The sequence below is a fragment of the Octopus bimaculoides genome, chromosome 11, assembly GCF_046866305.1.
Source record: "Octopus bimaculoides isolate indiv1 chromosome 11, ASM4686630v1, whole genome shotgun sequence".
NCBI lineage: Eukaryota > Metazoa > Mollusca > Cephalopoda > Octopoda > Octopodidae > Octopus > Octopus bimaculoides.
The window spans coordinates 28192751-28212470 of NC_142938.1; the positions used below are offsets into that span (position 1 = coordinate 28192751).

Genomic DNA, 19720 nt, shown 5'->3' on the forward strand with positions numbered 1-19720 from the left:
GCTGTAATTGCTCCCACGATGAACCTTATCTCCGGCAAATTCCTGGTAAATTATAATTTATTTCTTCTTACAAGAGTTACCACATTACCATAAAGTAATGGTGTTGGCTGAAACGGTAGAGTGCCTTTAGTATTTTGCTATTGTTGCCTGCATTCAGTGTTCAAATCTAGCTATGATTAACTCTGTCTTTCATCCCTCCTATATTAATAAAATAATGCCAGTTTTAACCTGCATTGTTGTTAAATTTCCAGGGCTTGATAGGTATTTAAGACATGACCATTCCAGCTTTTTTCTGCCTTAATATATCTTGGACTATATTATTCCATATGTCCTTGGATTTTTAAAAGAGGTTAAAATCTAATTTGAAACAGATGTAGCAAATTATTGTAATGGGTCAATTGACTATGTAAATGCTTCTCTGCTGAGAAATATTTCAGATATAACATTGTCACTACTGTTTAACCACAGGAAGATCTTAATAAGCAGACCCCGTGATTAAGAGTAGACCAAAACCATTCTACCCTTAATCATCTCATCTGTTTATATATTAGTTTCAAAGTTTTTGCACATGGCCATTGTTTAACCTGTGTTTATTTTATCAATTTCGAAAGGATGAAAGGCAAAGTCAACCTTGGCAGAATTTAAACTCCACCAAGGTTGACTTTGAGCATGAAGACAGATAGAATGCTGCTAAACATTTTGTCCAAGATGCTAATGGTCCTGCCAGCTCATCACTTTATGTTCCATTTTGAAAACAGCTCGGTGAGGCTGAATAACCATGTAGATTTTTTTCCTCGTTGGCTCATTTTATACTAGTTGAAATAATGGATAATACCTATTTTATTCTAGTGGTAACCAATTTCTCCTGATCAATCTTCTAATTATAGTATAATCATTTGACCCATTGGTTAGAGCAGCGAACTTGCAGTCGTAGGATCGCGGCTTTGATTCCCAGACCAGGTGTTGTGAGTGTTTATTGAACGAAGACACCTAAAGCTCTATGAGGCTCCGGCAGGGGATGGTGGTAAACCCTGCTGTACTCTTTCACGACAATTTTTTTCTCATTCTTTCTTCCTGTTTCTGTGGTACCTGTATTTCAAAGGGCCAGCCTTGTCACACTCTGTGTCACACTGAATCTCCCCGAGAACTACATTAAGGGTACATGTGTCAGTGGAGTGCTCAGCCACTTGCACGTTAATTTCACGAGCAGGCTGTTCCGTTGATCAGATCAACTGGAACCCTTGTCGTCATAACCGACAGAGTGCCTATATATATATATATATATATATATATATATATATATATATAAATTTAAAAGAAATAATAAAGAAACAGAAATGCATAATGAAACCTATTTCTTTGTTTTAAAATATTTCACGTTCCTAGTCTTAGCTACATAATGTGAATCTTTCATTGAAATTACATGACAGTACCAGCATTTGTCTCTAATAATCATTTGCATTTACTCAGTGTGAGTTACATGACCCATATGGCTAATTCTGTTTGTTCCCTTGTCAAATCCTGAACTCTTTTATCTACCTTCTTGATCTCCTCAATGATATAAACAAACTGTGCAACCTTCTATCTTTAAATTAAGGAATACTTAGTTTAAAGCTCTCAGCTTTCTACAATTATGGGTTAATTACTGTAGTTAGTAAAGACTCCTTGGTTAATTACATCATTCCTTTTGCTTGCTCTGTCTACTATAGTGTAGTATCTGCTATTAGCATGACTTCTGGTCCACTCACTAGACATCCATGGTTTATTTTCTTATTACCTCCATATTGTAGGCTCAGTATGACTGAATGGTTACAAAGTTCACTTTGCAATCATGAGTTTCTAGTTACAATTCTGCTGTATGGCACTATGGACAAATGCCATTTTCCATAACCACGGGTTGACCCATACCTTATGAGCAAAACTAGACAAACTAAATATAAACAGAAGCCCATCAGATGAATTGTAATTGTAATTCAAAGGCCCGCCTTTGTCACACATGCAGTCACACCGATTCTGCTTCAGAATTCCATTAAGAGTACACATCACTATGGAGTACTCAGCCATATACATGCTTAATGCAAAGCCATATATATGCTTAATGCAATGAGCATGTTAATATAGTTGGTCAAATAATTGAACACCTATGATTGTAAATTCTCACCAACATCCATTTGCCTCCCTATGATACAAATTGACAAATGAACTGGGACTACTCAGGAGCTAACAGTTTCTTCTTAGGTTGGTACTCCACCTCTGAGTCTGTCTCATTTTTTCCCACTTTTATTTGTCTTTATATCTTTCTGCTTGTCTGTCTGTCTGTCTGTCTGTCTCTCTCTCTCTCTCTCTCTCTCTCTCTCTCTCTCTCTCTCTCTCTATCTATCTGTCTATCTACCCCTCTCTCTATGTATGTATCTATCTACCTACCTATCTCTCTTTTAGCTTTTTCTGTCTTCCACTCTGACACTTCTCTCTCACTCTCTTCTTCCTCTCTCTGTCTTCCACCTCTCTCCTCTCTCCCTCCCTTCTGTTATACCAACCAGTAAGTTTTGTATCATTACCAACACAAAATACAGAAGCAACACCAAGCATTATTGAATTATTCCACATTTACTACAATCTCTTAAGATCTAACAAATAATTTCTAATATTGAAAATTTTTTTTTTTTTTCAGGAAAATTCCACACTGGTCAAAATTTAGCCAGGCAAGTGGACAGTTGGGCAGCAGCCATACGTTCATGGTATGATGAAAGGAAAAGCTTTACTTACAATGCCACTAATGATTTCTCTAAAGTAGGACGTTACACAGAGGTAATGAATATTATTATTATTTTTTTTTTTTTTTTCATGTTTGACTTTCACTTTGTGTTTGTACAAGTTGACTCCAATAATAATGATAATAATAATGATAATAATAGCAATTTGGCCTTGATAAATGTGCAAAAGCTACCTTTATCAAAGGAAAAATGACAAATACATCTAATGTGAACCTTGACCAACAAAATGTCATAAAAGAGTTAGAACCAGCGGAGAGCTACAAATACCTAGGGGTAATTGAAGGGGACAATATCAAGCACTCAGTGATGAGGGAAAGGATCAGAAGAGAATGTTATCGCAGGGTGAGAGCAATACTGAAGACAGAGCTGAACGCGAGAAACAGGATCGAAGCGATCAATGCTCTAGCCATACCAGTCGTGACTTACAGTTTCAACATCATTAACTGGTCAATTACTGAAATATGTAATGTTGACAGAAAAATACGAAAACTGTTGACAATGCATAGAATGCACCACCCTAAGGCAGATATAGAACGTCTTTATCTGCCAAGAAAAGAGGGAGGCCGAGGACTTCTACAGCTGGCATTATCAATGAAGGTAGCCACAAAAAACTCTGAGGACTGGATGCTAAAACTTGTCTTAAAATATGAAAGCAAGAAAGCATCTTACTCAGTAACAAAACAGGCAAAGGAATATCTAAGTGAATTCCAATTGCAACAAATTCAAGAATTAGACGAACTAGAAACACCTGCAGAAAAAGCTAAGCGCTTGAAAACCCGTGCTAAAATTGCTGCCTTAGCTATTATGACTGAAAAATGGCATGGAAAACCTCTCAATGGCAAATACCCAAAGAGAGCGAATAATGCAGATATTGACAAAGCCCTTAACCACCAATGGTTAATGGCCTCTGGCTTGAAATCAGAAACAGAGGGGTTTATCATAGCAGTCCAAGATCAATGCCTACCTACAAAGAACTACCAGGCCAACATATTAAAGAACGGCAGCTCCCCATTATGTCGTATATGCCAACAACAAAATGAGACCATCGATCATGTTGTCTCCATGTGCAGTCTGCTTGCACCTACAGAGTATCTCAACAGGCATGATAGAGCTGCACAATATATTCACTGGGTAATATGCAAAAACCTGGACTTGCCCCATGATAAAAACTGGTGGGAACACAAACCACCCCCAGTACTTGAAAATGATCACATTGCACTCCTCTGGAACTTCACCATTCAAACTGACAGAAAGATAGACGCAAATAGGCCAGACATCATACTGAAAGACTTCAGACAAAAATCATGCCTCCTCATTGATATGACTGTCCCAATCGATATAAACGTATCTGTCAAGACCTACCAAAAACTGAGCAAATATAAAGATCTTGAAATAGAAATTAGCAAAATGTGGAATCTGAAGACGAAAACAATACCTATTGTCATAGGTGCCCTGGGAATGACAGTGAAACGGGCTGATTACTACCTAGCTCAGATACCAGGAAACCCCAAAATGGCTGAAGTTCAAAAGATAGTGCTCATGGGAACTGCCCATATCCTACGTAAAATACTGTCTATGTGATCTCAAATTTTAAAGCAAACACATAATTTTCTTATGGTTTCTTAAACATTCACTTGAACAAAACTGTACAAATCCAAATATATGGTACCCTAGGCATAACACCTACATGAACTTCTAACTTGTTGTCTCTTGAGGTCTCTGGGTGAGACTTGGATCCAACTTGTACAAATGCAAAACAAAAGTCAAACATAAAATAATAATAATAATAATAATAATAATAACTATTATTTGGAAAAGCAAAGAATCCTAACATCAGGCTACAAGTTGCCTTATATACCAAGAAACCTCCTATTAGGTTACAGCAAGTAACCTTAGATGCCAAGAACCCTCTTAAGTATCCTAGTTGCCCCTATTAACACTGTTTTCTGGAGCTGTACTAAACTGGGTTTTATGCCTATTTTCTCTATCCATTTGTTCAGATCTTTAGGGATAGTTCCCAATGCACCTATAACTACTGGGATACATTTTACCTGCACTTTCCATAGTCTCTGTAATTCAATAGCTATTGTTATCATCATCATCATCATCATCATTGGTTGTGTGATAAGAAGCTTGTTTCTCAACCACATAGTTCTGGGTTCAGTCCCACGGTGTCACACCTTGGGCAAGAGTCTTCTGCTATAACCTAAGGTCAACCAAAGCCTTCTGAGTGGATTTGGTAGACGGAAACTGAAAGAAATTCATTGTATATATATGTGTGTGTGTGTGCGTGTGTGTGTGTGTGTGCGTGTGTGTGTGTGTGTGTGTGTGTGTGTGTGTGTTTGCATCTGTGTTTGTCAATCATCACCACTTGACAACCAGTGTTGGTGTGTTTATATCCCCATAACCTAGTAGTTCAGTCAAAGAGATTGACAGAATAAGTACCAGGCTTAAAAAATTAAGTCCCAGGGTCGATTTGTCTGACTAAAAATGGTGGTACTCCAGCATGGCCACAGTCACATGACTGAAACAAATAAAAGAATAAAAGAATTATTTGATGGAAACTCACACCTTATTTTGTTGGATATGATGGAAAGTGTCTGCTGTCTACATCCAGCAGACTAAGGTGACACTTGTTTACTGATCATGCTTCACCCTGCAGAGAACTCTTGCAGTTCCAAGCAATGGTGATTTTTGTAGGTGTTCTACCTTCACAACTGCACTGATCATTTTCAGCCATGTTGGTAGTTGAGGGCTGATACTTCCAAGCCTACCAATTACTACTGGTATCACATCCACTCTTTTCATTGCCCACAACCGGCATATTTCCCACTTCAAATCACCATAGATGTTCAGTTTTTCTTCTTTCTCTTTGATTCTGTTGTCACTGGGACATGCTATGTTGATTATCATGCAAGTTCTTTCATTTTTGTTCATCAGAACATCAGGTTTCAGATGTTTCATCTAATGGTCACACTGAATCATTATTATTATTATTATTATTATCATTATTATTATTATTATTATCATTATTATTATTATTATTATTCAGTGGTTTTATTTTTATAACTTGCTTTCACTTCACTACTGAGCGCAGCACTGCGTGCCTTGGATATGTGCTGTGGTTTGCTGTGATGCTCTTATTAATATTATCATTATTATTATTATTTGAGTGAGAGAGCAGTGCATGCCATCAAAGTAACACTGGTGTACAAATATCCGAAGCCCAATATACCCATCACTACTACCTGTCTCATAAGGGTACACCAGGCACATGCATCACAACAATATGTATGCACCATGGGGGACTCATATCAAGATAAACAGCACATGGCGAAGTAGCCCATCCTGCTGAAAGGTTTCCTGAATAAGGTTTGTTTAAAGATGATGAACCAAACACCAATGTTTCCAGAGCTGAATTATTCAAACCACAAAGAATTCCTCTCAACACATGGCTATGATGCACCCCCCCCCCATCACCCACTGCTCCTGCTTGTGATCGGAGATGCACATATTCTCACCTACTAAGGGACATGCTCAAACGGTTATGGTTAAGCAAAGAATAAGCAAATGTGTAATGTTAAGCAGAATATTTGCTGTAGCCCATTTTTTAAACCAAGACTTGATAACACTTCCAATCAGTTAAAATCAGAAGCCATGAGAGTTGCTGTCTGGTACAGCAGCAGAGTATTTATTACTAATATTATTGCAAGCAGAGGACTTAAAAGGTATACATAAACACATATATACATGCATGCATGCATACATACATACATGCATGCACGTGTGTGTGCACATGTGTGCACATGTGTGCATGTATGTGTACATACGTACATAAATGAAAAAGAAGCTTAATTCCACAGTTATAGAAATATAAAAGAATTGGTTTGGGAGTTGAAAATGCACCTGGGTCTTAAAACAAATTGTACATTTTTTGAAAGAATTTATTAAAGTACCATACGGGTTTCAACAATATTTTGTTTTTCAGTGGTAAATATAAAATATGAAAGAGGATTATAGTTTAATAGAGAATGCACTGAAGAAAGTTCCATAACCATAAAGCATGCTAAAACCTAAAGAACATTTGATTTTTTTTCTTTTTACATCAAGAGGATAATTAATTTAATCACCCCCACTAATTACAGCTGTGTGGAGTTAATGTAATAACCTCCACTAGTTATAGGTGTAATAACCATTACTGATATGTCTTTATTGTGTTTGTATTTTTTAAGATGGTACAAGCTAAGACTATAAGAATCGGCTGTGGCTTTGCAAAATGTTCAAACATGAATTTCTACGTCTGCCATTATGGTCTAGAGTAAGTAATGCATTATATATATATTTTATCATGTTGAACCATTAATCCCTAAACATTTTTTCTCTCTCCTTTTTTTTCATTCTCTCTCCGTTTTTTCCCTCTTGATTCTTTGTCAAAAAGTTTAGGCTTGAAATATCAAAGACTTTTCCATTCTTCCCAAGCATTATTAACCTAATACACCTGCTTGTTGTACTCTCACCTGTCTTTGTCTTTTGTTTCCTGTAAATTTGAACTAAATATATACGTACATGCGTGTGCACACACACATATACACACACACACACACATGTACTCACACACACACACATGCACTCACACATACACACCTTATAACATATTAGGTTGCAAAGAAAAGTCCTGTTGCATTTTTTACATGCTCATGTTGAGAGTTTTCTATACTTCTAGTAAAAATTGTTGTTGTTGGCACTCCGTCGCTTACGACGTCGAGGGTTCCAGTTGATCCAATCAATGGAACAGCCTGCTCGTGAAATTAACGTGCAAGTGGCTGAGCTCTCCACAGACACGTGTACCCTTAACGTAGTTCTCGGGGATATTCAGCGTGACACAGTGTGACAAGGCTGACCCTTTGAATTACAGGCACAACAGAAACAGGAAGTAAGTGTGAGAGAAAGTTGTGGTGGATGAGTATAGCAGGGTTCGCCACCGTCCCCTGCTGGAGCCTTTTAAACTGACTTTAGATTAGACCCATATCAAACATGCTATCATCATCATCATTATCATCGTTTAACGTCCGCTTTCCATGCTAGCATGGGTTGGACGATTTGACTGAGGACTGGTGAAACCGGATGGCAACACCAGGCTCCAATCTAAATTTGGCAGAGTTTCTACAGCTGGATGCCCTTCCTAACGCCAACCACTCAGAGAGTGTAGTAGGTGCTTTTACGTATCACCTGCACGAAGGCCAGACAGGCGATACTGGCAACGGCCACGCTCGAAATGGTGTCTTTTATGTGCCACCCGCACAAGCCAGTCCAGGGGCACTGGCAACGATCTCGCTCGAAAATCCTACGGAAGCCAGTCAGGCGGTACTGGCAACGGCCACGCTCAAAATGGTGCATCTCATGTGCCACCCGCACAAGAGCCAGTCCAGGGGCACTGGCAACGATCTTACTTGGCTTGCCGGGTCTTCTCACGCACAGCACATTTCCAAAGGTCTCGGTCAGTAGTCATCGCCTCGGTGAGGCCCAATGTACGAAGGTCTTGCCTCACCACCTCAGCCCAGGTCTTCCTGGGCCTACCTCTTCCACGGGTTCCCTCAACTGTTAGGGTGTGGCACTTTTTCACGCAGCTATCCTCATCCATTCTCACCACATGTCCATACCAGCGCAATCGTCTCTCTTGCACACCACAACTGATGCTTCTAATGTTCAGCTTTTCTCTCAAGATACTTACACTCTGACGGGTATTCACATTGACATTACACATCCAACGGAGCATACTGTCTTCATTCCTTGCGAGCTTACGTATGTCCTCAGCAGTTACAGCCCATGTTTCACTGCCATGTAGCATGGCTGTTCGTACACATGCGTCATACAGTCTGCCTTTTACTCTGAGTGAGAGTCCCTTTGTCGCCAGCAGGGGTAAGAGCTCACTAAACTTTGCCCAGGCTATTCTTATTCTAGCAGCTACACTTTCAGCGCACCCACCCTCACTACTAACTTGGTCGCCCAGATAGCGGAAGCTATCGACTACCTCTAGTTTTTCACCCTGGAATGAGATAGAAGTTGTTTCCTGTTTGTTTACAGTTTTTATTGCACCTGAACATCTGCCACAAACAAAAACTAACTTCCTAGTTAACCTGCCTTTGATGTTGCTGCACCTCTTATGTGTCCATAGCTTACTACCTACTCCTTTTCTACATACTGAGCAGGGCCATCTACCTGAAGGGGTTTGTGTTTTATCTACCTTCCTACTTATTAGGATTTTGGTTTTAGCTAGGTTGACTCTAAGGCCCTTCAATTCTAGACCTTGCTTCCACACCTGAAACTTCTCCTCTAGTTCTGATAGTGACTCCGCAATTAGGGCAAGGTCATCAGCATAGAGGAGCTCCCAGGGGCAACCTGTCTTGAACTCCTCTGTGATTGCTTGGAGGACTATGATAAATAAGAGGGGGCTGAGGACGGAACCTTGGTGGACCCCTACCTCTACCCGGAATTCATTGCTGTACTCATTTCCAACCCTCACCTTACTGGCAGCATCTCTGTACATGGCTCGCACAGCTCTCACTAACCATTCTTCTATCCCAAGTTTCCTCAATGGACCACCAGATAAGGGATCGGGGGACCCTGTCAAAGGCTTTCTCCATGTCAACGAAAGCCAGGTACAGAGGTTTATCTTTGGCTAGGTATTTCTCCTGCAGCTGTCTTACTATAAATAAGGCATCAGTAGTGCTTTTACCTGGCACGAACCCAAACTGCATCTCATCTAAATTGATTCGCTCCCTAATTAGTTGGGCTATGACCCTCTCTGTAACTTTCATAACCTGATCTAACAGTTTGATGCCTCTGTAATTATTTGTATCTAAAGCGTCACCTTTACCTTTGTAGCAGTTGACTATGATGCTGCTATACCAGTCATTGAGTATGACTCCTTCGTGTATCACCTGGTTAACTATACGGGTGACTAGGCTATAGCCATCACTGCCAGATATTTTGAGCATCTCTGCAGTGATTCCTGATGGGCCGGGGGCTTTCCCGGTCTTCATACTCTTAATTGCTTTATCTACCCTGGTACTATCAACTCGGATAGCTGGTCCCTCTATTGGGTCGACATACGGCAGGCTCTCTTCCTCCCATTCATTCTCTTTATTAAGCAATCTATTGTAGTGGCATCTCCAGAGCTCTTTCTTTGCATCCTCATTTAGTGCAAGCGTACCATCATCCATGCGAACACATTTCTCTCCTACGACATCACTATTCTCTCTCCTACACTGTCTTGCAACACGAAATACCTCGAGTCTTTGGTCCTCACGGCACAGAACATTGGCAAATCTTTTCTTATCTGCTTCCCCTCTGGCTAAATAAACCTGTCGCCTAGCCTCCCTTCTGGCACATTGATACAATTCCCTGCTACCACCGTTCTTCCAGTCCTTCCAAGCCTGTTTCTTTTGTCTAATAGCCTTGTCTACCTCCTTGTTCCACCACCACGTTACTCTGGGTCGAGAGGGGACCTTACACCACCCACAGATCTGGTCGGTGGCTTTCAACAGGTTGTCCCGCAGAAATCTCCAATTGTCTTCCACGTTGTATGATGCTATATCCCCTTCTATTTCGTTAAATGCTTCAAGTAACTTGTCTCTAAGTCTCTGTCCATTTGCAAGGTCTTTAAGCTTCCACACCCTTCTCCTCCAAGCCGGTCTAATTCTGGGCTCCCATTTTGCCTTGATCCCAAAGTCGCTAACTACTAATCTATGTTGTGGGGCACATTCTTCGCTAGGGTAGGTTTTGGCATTTATAAGCCGCCCTCTTTCCCTATTTCTGGCGAGGATGTAGTCGATTTGGCTAGAGTGTCTGCCGGAGCGGTAGGTGACTAGGTGACTGGCAGGTTTCCTGAAGTTGGTATTGCAGACCATAATATCGGTTGCATCACAGAACTCCAGCAGTCTGGTTCCCTCCTCGTTGCAGGAACCGAAGCCATAGCCTCCATGTATGCCATGGAAGCCTCCAGCACGACGTCCGACATGACCATTGAAGTCTCCAGCCACAAAGAGAAGGTCCCTGTCACTTGTCGACGAGGTAGTTTGCAAGAGGGTGTCATAGAATTGGTCTTTCAGACCATCTGGTAGCCCCGGTTGAGGTGCATAGGCTGAGATGACAGTAGCTAATCTATGATGAAGCACTAGTCTAATCTTAAGTACTCTGTCACTTACTCTAACGACCTCGATTACCTTATCCACCCATTTCTCCGCTAGAAGTATTCCTACGCCCCCGACCCCGTCACTGTTCCCTGCCCAGAAAATCTTGTACCTGTGTTCTTTGCCTGTGAGGAACCTTGCAGAACCTCCTCTCCATCTTACTTCCTGGATGCAGCATATATCTACGCGTCTCCGTTCAAGCATCTCAACAATTTCACCAGATCTACCTTTCAGCGTGCCGACGTTGAGAGTGCCAATCCTAACAGTATGGGTGTTGGGGGTGTGGGCCTGTAGCCTGGGAAGGGGGAAAGCAGTGTCGTGTACCTGAAAAGAAAACTTGCAATTGGAAGAATTCATAAGCAGAACAGTACCTACAACCTGCAAACATTACTCAAACTTTATGCGCTACCCAAAGGTAGGGGAGAGGATGGCCAAGGCCACTAGATGGGTTCCGGGAGACAGCCGAGGATGACAGGATGACAGAGGAATGAACTTCCGGTGGAGCGGGTGGGAGGGCGGGTGTACCATCAGCCAGGAGAATAGGCCTCTTAATGGTAGATTTTAAATATTTGAGAGACAACAATGCATGAATCGTAATTTTTAAAAGAGCAATGAAACCTAGGTGAATAGAATATATACGTAGCATGAATTTAGGAAGCTTAGAAAATGAATAAGTATGAATTTAAGACAAAAACTGAATTCAATTGAATTTCATGGAGAGAAACAAGATAAATAATAGAGGGCAGACTAAGCGCAAAAGGTATGAGATGTTGAGGCCATAAATAAATAAAAAATCTCTATCTTATCTGCATCTTGGAGACTTCGTCGTAGTATGTCAGCAGAGAAGAGATTGAGATAATTTAGAATGGATTTCTTATTTATATATACCCAGAACCTGAAAACCTTAAGGAAAAAACTACGATAGAGAGAGAGAGAGAGGGACTGATTTAGAGAGAGATGGGGGGTAGACGGAGGCATGGCGGGAGAAAGATCATCATCATCATCATCATATATATATATATATATATATATATATATATATATAAAGAGAGAGAGAGAGGGGGGACCAGTCAAGCAGCACATCACGCTGTAATTCTTGGGCTGAGAAATCAACACTTAAAAGCCATAATTTTAAAGGAGCTATATGAATTCAAAAGGAGCTCTTTAGCAATGGAAGCAGTAAGAAATATTTTTTTCTCTCCATGGAACTGAGGCTTTAAGTGTACAGACATGCCAGTGACAGTTGGGCCAGTTTCACTCAGGAAATTTTTCCCTTGCCGATACCACTCAATCTGGATCACTAAGCTCTGTCAATATTGAGCTTCTGGAAACTATATGCATGAAAATGAACAAAACAGTTTGATTCAAGACACACTTCAATCATGAACTAGGGAAAGTTTCTAAACTTAGTCATTTGTGCCCTTATAATGTGACAACTTTTCAGGTTAATCAAATAGTTGCAGTTCACTTATCATTGAAGTATAAACTTGCTACTGAACCTTTCCATGTAGAATCATCACAAGTGATGAAAAGTGGATTTTCTGTCATCATATCCAGTGTAAATGTCAATGGTTAGCACCGCATGAAAAAGGAGAATTTTCTATCACCAAATAAAACTACACCCAAAAAGGGTTATGCTCTGTGTTTGGTAGGCTGCAAAGGGTGTCATTTGTCATGAAGTGTTAAACCAAAATGAAACAGTTGATGCAGAGAAGTACCCTCTACAGTGGAAATTTTGCAAAAATATGCAGTAAAAGTACCCGTTATTGGTCATTTGTAAAGGGTGTTGCTTTTACATGATAATGCAATACCTTATACTGCCCAAGTCACCCAGGAAAAGATTATGGCACTAAGTATGAAAGATTCTCCCCATGCCCCTTACTCTTTTGTCTTTCTTCTATCTAACGACCAGTTTTTTAGATCATTGCAACATTATTTAGAGGGAAGTAGAGGCGCAATGGCCCAGTGGTTAGGGCAGCAGACTCACAGTTGTAGTATTGTGGTTTCGATTTCCAGACCAGGTGTTGTGAGTATTTATTGAGCGAAAACATTTAAAGCTTCATGAGGCCCTTGCAGGGGATGGTGGCGAACCCTGCTGTATTTTTTCACCACAACTTTCACACTTTCTTTCTGTTTCTGTTGTACCTGTATTTCAAAGGGCCAGCCTTGTCACACTCTGTCACGCTGAATATCCCCGAGAACTATGTTAAGGGTACACGTGTCTGTGGAGTGCTCAGCCACTTGCACGTTAATTTCACAAGCCGGCTGTTCCGTTGATTAGATCAACTGGAGCTCTCATCATTGTAACCGACGGAGTGCCGTATATTTTGAGGGAAGATCATCATCATCATTTAATGTCTGTTTTCCATGCTGATATGGGTTGGACGACTTGATAGGAACTGGCAAGACCAGGGTCCATACCAAGTTCTATAGTTTGTTTTGGTTAGATTTCTACAGTTGGATGCCCTTCCTATCACTTTGCAGAGTCTATTAGGTGCTTTTTACATGCCACTAGCACCAATGCTTTTTACATGGCTAATTAATTTTAGAATACGTCTTCTGTTGTGTTGGGTAGGTCTTCTTGAGTACAGCAATGTACTCTGTCGTCTTCATCATAAGGTCCACCATTTTGTGATTGGATTTCAACACTTTGTCCCATGTCTTCTTGGGTCCCCCTTTTCCACAACTTACCTCTACTTTAAGTGATTGGCACCTTTTTATGCAACTATTCTTATCCATCCACATCACATGACCAAACCAGTGCAGTCACTGCATATAATTCCGCTTATGCCTAATTTTTTTCTCAATACACTAGTACTTTGTTGCATATGCACACTGACATTGCACATCCTGTAGAGCATGCAAGCTTCATTCCTCTCTAGTTTTCACATGTCCTCTGCATTCAGGGGCCACATCTCACTACCATGTAGCATTGCAGTTCATACACATGTATCATATAAACTTCCTTTCTGTTGCAGTGAGAGACGTTTGGTTGCCAACAGAGGTAACAACTCTCTGGACTTTCTCCATCCTATTCTCATTCTAGCAATTACACTTTCTTCACAACCTCCTCCACTACTAATTAGGTCACCTAAGTAGTAGTAAAAGTTATCTACAACTTCCAGAGTTCCCCCAGGATACTTCAAGGAGTTTAAATATGATATCAAATGTTTCTTTACTTTGAAACTTGAAGAATTTTACACCTGAGAGATCAACAGTTTTTAAACTATACAATATTACATTATCAATAATGAGGGCAAATATTATTCTGGATAAATATATCAATTATGACAAAAGAAGAATTTGTTTCTTTCCCATCTTGAAATGTGACAGGACTTTTTTCCAACTTAATACTCATTATATATACATTATATTTATATATGTTGATTCTTTATTGTTATTGCCTTGTTTCGGTTTCCTGTTATACAATTATTTGGTCTTCAAAGAATTAAACATCAAACTGGTCAGAATACTCACCATACACCACTACTACTACCATCAACATCATCATCGCCATTGTTATCATCATCATCACTAATATCATCATCATAATTAGTGACATATATCATTGTCATCACCATATGTATTATTATCATCTCTAAAACTGGTAAAAGATAAAAAAACAAAGAATTCCAGATTTTATCTAAAAATGCTATGATCAAAGAGATTTCAGCCATAGCCATCCCATCAATGTTTCTGGCATTATATATATATATATATATATATATATATATATATATATATATATATATATATATATATATATATAAAGTCAGTAAATGGTGGGGTTGTGTTAACCGCCCATGGAGAAATAATAGGAAAATAAAGAATAATAATAAGGCAGAATGCTAAACTGAAAGCATATTTTAATATAAATGTGTATAAGGAGGATTAAAACGGATTTCTAACTGGCTTTCATTGCATGGCAAATTTTCAAGAAGAGGGAGAATGAAAATGTCTTTTACAAAAAAATAAAAAATATAGGAAAAAATAAATATACCAATACATTATATTGTCTTTGAGCTTTTAAAGTTCAATGGTAATTCATGTAGATAAATGTTAGAAAGATTAGGATGCATGGAATTGAGAGTTGTGTTTTGTTTTAAAAAAAGGGGTTGAAAGTTTGTGTTAAGCAGGAAATGTGGTGTCAAGACAGGAAGTGTGTGTAAGGGAAGACAATTCTGTGGGTTTTTATACTCTTTAGTTGGAGTTCTGGACTCTTTGTTAACAGGAAGTTTATGTCTGTTCTTAGAGAAATAAGAAGTAAATTTAAGATTACATCGTTTAATGTGTCCTTTCTTTCTGAAGACAATAAGAAGCTTTGTTTGTTTTTGTTTCTTTTGTGTCATTGTTGGCTTGAAAACTGACTGGTATTTGTGACCAATTCCATGACAGGCTGATGCAAACCTGTTATTAGTAACTAGGTAACTTAGTACTGCTCATGATCAAGTGGTCAGTGATTTAAGGGAGCCCTAGGTACTACTACTACTAGGGAGGAGGCTGCGTGGGCACCCAAAGATTTAGACACAAAACCTGTCCATGAGTAAGCAACACCCATATCATTCCAAGAATATGGGCACCACCAGAATTACCAAGACCAATGAAATGGTTTAATGGAAGTTACACCAATATTTAATTCTATACTGTAATATTCAAGGCCTGAAAAGCCCAAGATAAGGAGGATAAAATAAAATATACATAGGCGTAGGAGTGGCTGTGTGATAAGTAGCTTGCTTACCAACCACATGGTCCCGGGTTCAGTTCCACTGCATGGCATCTTGGGCAAGTGTCTTCTACTATAGCCTCGGGCTGACCAAAGCCTTGTGAGTGGGTTTGGTAGACGGAAACTGAAAGAAGTCCGTCGTATATATGTATATATATATATGTATGTGTGTCTGTGTTTGTGTGTCTGTGTTTGTCCCCCAACATCGCTTGACAACCGATGCTGGTGTGTTTATGTCCCCGTAACTTAGCGTTTCGGCAAAAGAGACCGATAGAATAAGTACTAGGCTTCTAAAGAATAAGTCCTGGGGTTGATTTGCTCGACTAAAGGCGGTGCTCAAGCATGGCCACAGTCAAAAGACTGAAACAAGTAAAAGAGAGTAAAGAGAGAGATATCCCAAAAACAAAAATGTTTATGGGAATGACTTGGTCTATAAATAGGTTTCTCATATCAGCAGTCACATATGGGTTTTGAGCAGTGTTTCTCAGTCATTTTTTTTGTCCATGAACTCCTTTGATTTCTATTTTACTTGTATGGACCTTCATAGCCATTTGATGTTTAAAAAATTCTATTGTATTTTTATTATTTAAATATTATTAGTATTGTATAAAAGAATTGTTAAAATATTTTGCGTATTGCAGAAGCTTAACCAATTTATTGCCGATAAATTTTAGCAACAAAATCTAATATGGACCCCCAAGGGACCACTGGTTTAGAGGGATTATAACATATTAGCATTGACCCAATTTATTACTGGCTTATATTTTATCAATCCTAGAGGAATCAATCTTTCGTTTTCAAGATATTCATGTATTTGTATTGAGTTTACAAACCTTTAAATTATGTTTTCTAAAAATTAGGGTGCATCTAGGTATTCACAGTGCACATAGATATCTCTGACCCCTCGCCAGTACATCACAGTGCACCTAGGTATCTCTAAAGGCTCATTAATACATTGCAGTAGACCATTTTAGCATCATTGCTCTTCCAGCTCAACTATCTTTGCATCAGGGATTTATATATGAACTGATATAAAGTTGTGTGACATTCTTGAATATATTTATGCTGAAGTGATATACTCCGGATGAACTCACAATACAGTATGAGGAGTATGCCCTTACTTTGTGATATTCTCATTTCCTTTATAACATTAGCAAGTGACTCTAATTAGCAAAATAATCAGCTCATCAGGAGTACAGCCCTCCTGATGAACTGGCAGTACAGCCATCTACAGCATGGAAATATTCTCCTAATGAACTAATAATACCGACATCAGGAGAATGTATCTGCTCTGAGGTGATATACTCCTGTAGACCCAGTGGTACAGCCACCAGGAGAAGTATCTCCCTATTGTGAAGACACATCATCATCATCATTATCATCATCCTCATCATATATTATCATCATCATCATTTAGTGTTCATTTAGTGTTCTTTATCCATGCTTGCATGGGTTAGACAGTTTGACTGGAACTGGTAAGCCAGAGAGCTGTACCAGGCCCCAGTCTGGTTTGGCTTGGTTTCTATGGCTGGATGCCCTTCCTAAGACCAACAACTACACAGAGTGTAGTGAGTGCCTTATACGTGTCACCAGCATGAATGTCTTATACATGTGACCAGCACGAGTGCCTTTTACATGTCACTACCACTGGCCACAACTACGATTTCACTTGGCTTGACATGTATTCTCAAGCACAGCAAATCGACAAAAGGTCTCGATCACTAGTCATCATATGTGTGAGACTCGACATCCAAAGATCATGCTTCACCACCTCATCTCATGTCTTCCTGGGTCTGTTTCTTCCTCAGGTTCCCTCCACAGTTTAAGATACATACTTCTAATGCACAAACATCAGGAGTATATCTCTACTGTGAGACATTTACTTATAATTGGTTTAAAACTTTTGCTATTTCTTGTTTAAAGCAATTTCATTATATATGTTTACCCAACAACACACCACCAGTTATGAAACACTATGCTCTCTGGAGCAGATGTCAATCTATCATTGCTAGTTTTATTATTAAGGTACCAGAAAAAAAAGGTAACTATTTCTGCTATTTGGTTACATGCCTATATATTCTGAGTTCAAATCCTCCCTGTGAGAGTTTTACATTTAAGTCTTCTGATGTTGATATAATAACTATCAAACAAGTACTAAGATTGATTTGAAGTAGACTGTATCTTTGAAAGTGTTGTTCCAGCATGACCTTAAAAATGAATGAAACAAAACCATATAATGAAAATATATAAGGTTTTGCAAAGTAACAAAACATTCATTATCACAGAGAAAGACTCCTGCAGTGTAAAATGATGATGTACCTATTTGTTGTTGTTGGCACTTCGTCGCTTACGACGTCGAGGGTTCCAGTTGATCCAATCAATGGAACAGCCTGCTCGTGAAATTAACATGCAAGTGGCTGAGCACTCCACACACACGTGTACCCTTAACGTAGTTCTCGGGGATATTCAGCGTGACACAGTGTGACAAGGCTGACCCTTTGAATTACAGGCACAACAGAAACAGGAAGTAAAAGTGAGAGAAAGTTGTGGTGAAAGAGTACAGCAGGGTTCGCCACCATCCCCTGCCGGAGCCTCGTGGAGCTTTAGGTGTTTTCGCTCAATAAACACTCACAACGCCCGGTCTGGGAATCAAAACCGCGATCCTATGACCGCAAGTCCGCTGCCCTAACCACTGGGCCATTGCGCCTCAACTGATGTACCTATGCAAGGTGCCTAAAAGTGCAATATTAGAACCAACAACAACAACAGTGTAAACTGAAAAGATATGTGAGAGATTCTGACTGGAACTGTTCAACAGACTAATACTATTCTTGTAAAAGTATAAATATATCGTGTCATAGTGGTGGTGGTGGTAGCAGTAGTAATAGTAGTGGTAGTGGTGGGGATTGTTGTTGTTTTTATTGATGTTTGTTGTTGCTACTATGGTTATAACACTGTATGTATCTCTTTTACTTCAGAGAAAGCTCAGTGTCAGACGTATCCCGTCCTTATGAAGAATGTTCAGGAAATACATCTTTAACAGGTCTGTTAACTATACTCTCTCACACACATGCACATATGCATGCATACACACACACACACACACACACACACACACACACACACACACACACACACACACACACACACACACGTAAATATATATTTCGGGAAGAACACGTGCATGTCCATACGCACACTAATGGGGTAGAATGTGATCCAAAATATCACAATTTAATCATTCTGAAGTGGTAAAAATGTTCCTTGGTATTACACTTCTTTTGTCAAAAGTAATCCAGTCTTTTTGTTGACACAGAATTCTTTAAGCTAACAATGTCTTCATTATAATGGACAAACATTTCATATATGATTTTCACCAAAGACATTAGCAGCATAAATGAAATAAAATGTGAAGTTGAAACTAAAAGGATTCTGAACCGAATACTTGATTTTGCATGTCAGAAAAGGGATTAAAAGAAAGGGCTGATTTTTTTATGTAAACAGAATAAAGTATTAGGCAATCTTTCAGAGAAAGTACATGAAATAGCAATTTCAAAGTACAGCAATTTCTGTAAATATTTTTTATTTAATTTTTTTTTTCAGCTGAATTACTTATGTTTATGTATACGTATGTATGTATATATGCGTTTATGTGTGTGTATGCAAGTATATGCATGTATGTGTTCATGTGCATGTATGTATATTTGTGTATGTATGCATATAAACATATACATGCATGTAGGTACAAGCATGGATGTGTGGTAAGAAGCTTGCTACACAACCACATGATTGAGTTCAATCCCACTGCATGGCACCTTGGGCAAGCATCTTCTATAGCCTCAGGTTAACCAAAATCTTGTGAGTGGATTTGGTGGATGGAAACTGAAGGAAGCCCATTGTATATACGTATATATGTATACATTTGTGTGTGTATGTCTGTGTTTGTCCCCACCCACCCAGCCACTGCTATTGCCTGACAACCAATGCTAGTTTGTTTATGTCCCTGTAACTTAACGGTTTGACAAAAGAGA

The 19720-nt window shown here is 39.3% G+C and overlaps 1 protein-coding gene across 7 annotated transcripts in view; it reads left to right on the forward strand.

Moving 5' to 3' along the window:
• The window catches only part of LOC106883929 (uncharacterized), a 284619-nt gene that overhangs the window by 241149 nt on the left and 23750 nt on the right, over nucleotides 1-19720 (forward strand). For all 7 annotated transcript variants that reach the window (XR_016243622.1, XR_016243623.1, XM_089359712.1 and 4 more), the window contains 4 exons: nucleotides 1-45; nucleotides 2672-2808; nucleotides 7007-7092; nucleotides 18668-18732. The exon at nucleotides 1-45 is cut by the window's left edge and continues 46 nt beyond it. Coding sequence is in view for 5 of the 7 variants with exons in the window: in XM_089359712.1 (XP_089215838.1) it covers nucleotides 1-45; nucleotides 2672-2808; nucleotides 7007-7092; nucleotides 18668-18732 (333 nt within the window). In the remaining 2 variants the exon portion in view is untranslated. The remainder of the gene's footprint in view (nucleotides 46-2671; nucleotides 2809-7006; nucleotides 7093-18667; nucleotides 18733-19720) is intronic.